Source organism: Pongo abelii, chromosome 20 (genome assembly GCF_028885655.2).
Source record: "Pongo abelii isolate AG06213 chromosome 20, NHGRI_mPonAbe1-v2.0_pri, whole genome shotgun sequence".
NCBI classification, from domain to species: domain Eukaryota; kingdom Metazoa; phylum Chordata; class Mammalia; order Primates; family Hominidae; genus Pongo; species Pongo abelii.
In genome coordinates, this window is record NC_072005.2 from 5,370,078 (window position 1) to 5,377,002 (window position 6,925).

At 56.2% G+C, this 6,925-nt stretch overlaps 1 protein-coding gene across 1 annotated transcript; it reads left to right on the top strand.

The window, feature by feature from the left end:
* Positions 1-4,806: 4,806 nt before the first annotated feature.
* Positions 4,807-6,477, top strand: ZNRF4 (zinc and ring finger 4). The gene has a single exon (XM_002828496.4). It carries the CDS (start codon positions 5,139-5,141, stop codon positions 6,399-6,401), a length of 1,263 nt encoding a protein of 420 aa, XP_002828542.3. The 5' UTR covers positions 4,807-5,138; the 3' UTR covers positions 6,402-6,477.
* Positions 6,478-6,925: the final 448 nt, after the last annotated feature.

A 6,925-nucleotide genomic window follows, 5' to 3' on the forward strand; every position in this document is an offset into this window, starting at 1 on the left:
CTTGATCACTCCTAACTAAATTCACCACCCCCCTCCATAACCTGCTACTCCATCATCCTGTTGCACTAAAAACAAACAAACAAATAAACAAACAAAAAAAACACAAAAAACTGCAATTCATTAGATAATAAACTCCCTGAGAGTGGGATCTCTCTTGGTCACAGCAGTGTCCCCAGCACAGCACTAGCGGATAGCAGGTGCTCATTAAATATGGATCAAGAGGCATGAGTTCGAGATCAGCCTGGGCAACATGACAAAACCCACTACAAAAATTAGCCAGGCATAGTGGTGCATGCCTGTAATCCCAGCTGATTAGGAGGCTGAGGTAGGAGAATCGCTTGAACCCAGGAGGTGGAGGTTGTGGTGAGCCGAGATGGCGCCACTGCACTCCAGCCTGGGTAACAGAGCAAGACCTTGTCTCAAAAAAAAAAAAGAGACAGTTGAGTGAAAGAGCAAAGCACACAGGGCTCTGTGAACCCGGGTTTGAATTCAGGCTTGGCCCCTGGTGTGCTGTGTGGCTTCAGGTAAATCGTGTCACCTCTCTGTTCCTCATCTGGAAGGTGGAATTAACATGCCTCTGTTGCAGGAGTGTGGGGAGGTTTAATCCAGCAGGCACCAGCCCTGAGTTCCCTGAGTCCTCCTGTGGGCAAAAGCCCCAGTCCTCATTTGCAGATGCCCTGGAACCTACCTAGCCTTGCCCAGCCAGGGTGCAGCCTCAGGGAATGCTTGCTGAATGGCAGAATAGACAAATCAGTGACAACACAAGCAAATACCTTTTCTTGGTAATTAAGTTCGCTTGGTAATTAAATCCTCAAACATCCCAGTCCTCCCTCATCTTAGCCCTAAGGACTTATTTTGCAATTCTTCAAAATGCTCTGAATCAACTGCACAGCCCGTCCTTTCGTACGGACTGTGAACCGGGCATCGCCCGGTATGCTCTTTCCCCCAACTTCCACTTTTCTTGCCAAGTTCCTACTTGTCCTTCAAGTCCACTTGAAATCTCCCCTACTCCAGGAAGCCTGCCCTGAACCCCATTATCTGGGCTCCCTCAGCCCTGGCTGTCTGGGTCCATCTCTCCCCCAATCCTGGGGCTCCTTGAGGGCTGGGCAGGGGCCGGAGAACTCTTGGAGTCCGCTGTGTTTCTCAGCGCATATGTGGGCACCCAGTGGGGAACCCTAAATACTCAGTGAGTGCATTCATGGGGCCAGGGTTCGAATTCCAGCTCAGTCACTTTGCGGCTTTGTAGTCCTAGTGAGTCTGATCCCCTGTCACAGACTCAGTTTCCCCCCTCTGGAAGAAGGGGTGTCCACAGGAACCTGGCCCTGGATGCAGGGTGTCAGCGGAGTTTCCTGCAAAGCATGGTCACGCGCTGCAGGCTGCGTTGCTCAGTGGCAGTGCTGGTGGCTCCTGCCATCCCCGAGTGCCCCCCTCCTCTGGGGCTCAGTTTCCCCATTTGGCCACACTCCCCCTTAGAGAAACACAGACGGGGCGCCACCTGGCTGGGCAGGAGGGGGCCTCGGCAGCTTCTCACGAAGAACAGCAGCCAAGGTGGGGGCTGGCGGGGCTGGCACGGGCCGGCCTCGTTAAGCTGCCAGTCCTTGGCACCACTCTGCTTTCGTGGAGGCGTCTGGAGAAGGGCCCAGGCCTGGCTGTTGGGGGACTGAGGAAGCTGGGATGAAGCTGAGACCCTTTTTCAGAGGGGGCAGGCCCTGAGTGATGGCAGGGAGTTCTATGTTCACTTATTAAGCATCTACTGGATGCCAGACCAGGCTACTCAGGCAGGGCGTTTGCCCGTGCTGTTCTAGCTGCCAGGATCACGTTTCCTGTTCATAGCACTATCCACTGCTCATTCTGATCTCAGTCTAGAAGACAACACCTCCAGGAAGCCTTCTAGATTCTCTAGAATAAGCCAGGTGTGGCCGGGCGCGGTGGCTCATGCCTGTAATCCCAGCACTTTGGGAGGCCGAGGCGGGCGGATCACGAGGTCAGGAGATCGAGACCATCCTGGCTAATGCGGTGAAACCCTGTCTCTACTAAAAATACAAAAAATTAGCCGGGCATGGTGGTGGGCGCCTGTAGTCCCAGCTACTTGGGAGGCTGAGGCAGGAGAATGCCATGAACCTGGGAGGCGGAGCTTGCAGGGAGCTGAGATGGCGCCACTGCACTCCAGCCTGGGCGACAGAGCGAGACTCCGTCTCACAAAAAAAAAAAAAAAGAATAAGCCAGGTGCCTCCCTTTGGGTTGGCACGGTGCCTGAGCAGGCACTATGCTTAGCACCGTCCATGCTCAGTGAACCCCGCAGTGCAGGTGCTGATGCTGCCTCCTTTTTACAGAAGGGGCAAATGAGGCTCAGAGTGGTTGAATGGTGGAGTGAAGCCACATGGCCTGGAGTCTGGTGCACAGAAGGGCCTGGGAAAAGCTCATTTCCATCCCCAGGGACAGTGAGCTCACTCACCACTGAAGGAGGCCTAAGCTGGAGGTGTGGGGATTCATTCATTCAACAAATAAGTATTGGGCAGCCATTGAAGGCTAGGTTACTCAAGTGTGTCCGAGTGACAGGTGGTGTTGGACACCTCCAACATCTGTTCTCTCGTCCTCCATAGTAATAGAAGCCCTGGTTTTCAGCTGCACAGTTGGTCATTCAGAATAAAGACTACATTTCCCAGCAAGCTTTCTGCCAGGTGTGGCCACGTGACTAATTTTGGCCAATGCAGTGTGAGCAGAAGTGGTGCCTGGGATTTCCAAGAAGTGTCCTTAAAGGGACAGGGTGAGCTCTTCCTCACTCTTCTTCTCATTGCCTGTGAGGCAGATGTGATGGCTGGAGCTCACGCAGCTGCCCTGCCGCACGAGGAGGAGGCCACTTACTGAGGATATGGTGGATGGAAGAAGTCTGGGCTGCAGACACCACAGCATCTCCTTGCCATCCCAGGACTGACTACTCACATTCCACATTCAGGAGCAAATCAGCCCTGTACGCCTACACCACTGTGGTTGGGTCTTGCATATCACAGCCAACCCGAGCCTGACCACTACGTTTGTCCCTCTCTGCTTCTGTTTTTCCACCCTCGCCTCCTCTCATGTCTGCTGGACTGAAAAACCTGCCTCTGACTGGCCTGCAAGGGCCATCCACAGTGGCCAAGGCAGTGGCCTCTGGATAGTGTGGCCTCCGTTTGTGGCAGTAGACAGAGCAGGGGCAGGAGTGCCACCAGGGGCTGGGCACGGTGGCTCACAATGTAACCCTAGTACTTTGGGAGGCTGAGATGGCAGATCACTTGAGGTCAAGAGTTCGAGACAAGCTTGGGCAACCTAGCAAAACTCCGTCTCTATTAAGATACAAAAATTAGCCGGGCATGGCAGCATGTGCTCGTGGCCTCAACTGATCTGCCTGCCTCGGGCTCCTAAAGTGCTAGGATTACGGACATGAGCCACCGTGCCCGGCCTTTTCTCCCTTTCTTAGAAGGAAAAGATCTGCAAAGATCTTATTTCCAAATAAGGTCCATTTCACAGGGGTTGGTCAGAACCAGGGGTTAGGGGTTCAACATCTCTATTTGGGGCCACAGTCCCACCCACTACATGGTATAAGAGATTTGTTTGGGAGGTGATCTCAGAAGCTCTGGGAGGGGAGAGAAGTGAGTGGGGAAGGGAAGGAGACAGTAGCGGGCTCATTGACAAGACAGTACTGGGTTCATTGACTTATGGAGCTCATTTGACTGGGGATCTCTAGGAGACATGGTAGAACATACTTCGATTTGTCCCATAAGAGGGACGAGGGAGTGGGGGCATTTATCTACCACTTCCCATCTGTCACTGGCTGAGGGCTGCTCTGAGAGGTATTAGGCCAACACAGAAAACCTAAAGACTAAGTAGTCAGCCTGGCAAAGTGAAGTTGAGGAGCAAGAATTCTGTTCCAGGCAGAGGGAACAGCATTTGCAAAATTCTAGAGGTGAACAAAGCAAGATGCCTCTGGGGCACTGCAAATCATCCAGGCTTCAGAGATTGGCAGGGGCCCAACCACAGGGGTGCATGCAGGCCACAGAGAAGAGTGTGGTCTTTATCTGGAGGGCAATGGGGAGACATGGGAGAGTTTAGAGCATGGGAAAGACTGTGTTACAGGTCTGGAAGCTGAGGCCCAGAGAGGCTAAGGAATTTAGCTGATGTCATACAGATTTTGAATGGCAGAGACAGAAATCCGACTTGAGTGGGTTGCAGACAGATTGAGGGTATGAAATTTGGGGGATGGGGACTGGGGAGGAGGTGAGGCTGATGCCCAGGGCTGAAGCTCAGGCAGGGGCCACAGTTGGAGACCCAGCTGGAGAGGCAATGCTACAGGGAGAGAGAATGAAGCTGGTGCAAGCCTGGAGGCCAACCTGGCGGTGAGGACTTGGGACTACTGACCCCCACCAGCCCCACCCTGACCCCAGCACTTCACCCTCCCTCCAAATCAAGTCCAGTTGGGCTCTGAGGATATATGGACTCAGACCTGAGTCCGGATAAAAGAGCCAGCTACGGAGAGAAAGGGCCTTCCAGGCAGGAGGCCCAGGCCATGCAAAGGCCCTGGGGCAGGATCCTGCCTGGTGTGTTGGAGGAACAGCAAGGAGACCTGTGTGGCTGCAGCAGAGTGAGGGATGGTGAGAGAGGGCCAGGCATTTGGGTTTTAAGCACTGACCTCATTGTAGAGGGGCGTGACTTGAACAAGTCTGGGTCCCTCTTGGAGTCTCAGACAAGGGTAACATTGAACCTTCTCCAGTGTGTTGCTAGGAACCTCCAGAAGCTGATGCCGGTAGAGTCTTAGCACAGTGAGGGCTGAATCTGCACCGCTGGGGGCCAGCAGCCCTTTTGAGGCATCCCTGGGCCTCCTTGGGTCCAAAGATTCCCTGAGCCTTCAAGAAGTTATCTCAAATGTTGCCCAGGCACCGGCAAATCACAGACCTAGGAATGATCCATTGGCCACGGGCCCAAGCAGCTGGCAGCTCCTGGGACAGAATGTACCAGGGCGATGTCACAGAAGCTGGGGGCATCTAGAACCCTGGCGACTCCCGGTCTCCATGTCATCTGCCAGAAAGGCCACCTGCGCCAGCACCTCCTGAGACCGGCCTTCAAAGACATGATGCACGCTGCTCTGCCGTCCGGAGCACTTAATGCCTAGGACCACCAGGGTCACAGTGGCTGCGTCACTGCCTCTGAACCACGCGGTCATTCCAACTCAACTGCCTTCGCATCCTGGCCACAGGCCCCCTGGGAGGCCCCGGAGATGCCCAAAGGCCTCAGGCCTGCCATCTCCAGTGGGACCTAGCAGCACACAGCCAGCAAAGCGGGTGACCATGGGGTGGCCACGGCCGGGCCGAGCCCTGGTGGCTGTCAAATCCTTGCTGGTCTTGTCGCTGCTCCAGGTGCCCGCGCAGGCGGTGGTACGGGCCATGCTAGAAGACAACTCGAGCTCGGTGGACTTCGCGGATCTGCCGGCGCTGTTCGGCGTCCCCCTGGCCCCCGAGGGCATACGCGGCTACCTGATGGAGGTCAAGCCAGCCAACGCGTGCCATCCCATCGAGGCCCCGCGACTGGGCAACCGCTCTCTGGGCGCCATCGCGCTGATCCGCCGCTACGACTGCACCTTCGACCTCAAGGTGCTGAACGCCCAGCGCGCCGGCTTCGAGGCGGCCATCGTGCACAACGTCCACTCCGACGACCTCGTGAGCATGACCCACGTCTACGAGGACCTGAGGGGCCAGATCGCCATCCCCTCGGTGTTCGTGGGCGAGGCCGCCTCGCAGGACCTGCGGGTCATCCTGGGCTGCGACAAGTCGGCCCACGTGCTGCTGCTGCCCGACGACCCGCCGTGCCACGACCTGGACTGTCACCCCGTGCTGACCGTGTCCTGGGCACTGGGCTGTACCCTGGCCCTGGTCATATCAACCTTCTTCGTCCTGAACTGCCTGTGGCTCTGGGCCCAGGCCTGCTGCAGCCGCAGACGGCCGGTGAAGACGTCTACCTGCCAGAAGGCCCAGGTCCGCACCTTCACGCGGCGCAACGACCTGTGTGCCATCTGCCTGGATGAGTACGAGGAGGGCGACCAACTCAAGATCCTGCCCTGCTCCCACACTTACCACTGCAAATGCATTGACCCCTGGTTCTCCCAAGCCCCCCGGCGCTCTTGCCCCGTGTGCAAACAGTCGGTGGCCGGCACAGAAGACAGCTTTGACTCCACCACCGACAGCTTCAGGGACGAGGACCCCTCCCTACCTGGCCACCAGCCCCCCATCTGGGCCATTCAAGCCCGGCTACGCTCCCGGAGGCTGGAGCTGCTGGGCCGTGCCAGTCCCCACTGCCACTGCAGCACCACGTCCCTGGAGGCAGAGGATACCACTGTCTCCCCAGTCCCTCCTGAGGCCCCTGGTCAGTAAAGATCTAGGGCAGGGAGGGGGGGCGCAATGAGGAATGTTTCTAGTCTGAAAAGAATAAAGTGGGTTTGAAAGCGGATTCTCAGCCTCGCTGCTGTTGGGCCACCCGCCTCTGACTGGGGTTGGGGGACACCCATCCCCATCAAGCCTAAAGCCGATGCCCGTTTCTGTGGGCGGGCAAGAGAGGGGTGGTGAGGGCTGGGGGGCCTTTTCGGGGCGGCTGTGACCATGGTGCCGGAGTGGCTTTGAGACGGGGCGTCCGTGCTTTGGTTCCAGTCCCGGGCACACGGGCCGCTCATCCTGGATGGCCTCATTCTTCATTCACATTTTTTCTTTTAAAATAAATGTTTTATTTTGGAACCAGTTTAGATTTCCAGAAAAGTTGCAAAGGTGTCACAGAGTTCTCCAACCCCTTTTACTCCATTTCCTCTGATGTCTCATGGGATCCCAGGTGGGATGGGATGGGAGGCCGAGGTGGGAGGTTCGTTCAAGGTTAGAGGTTTGAGACCAGCCTGGGCAACATAACA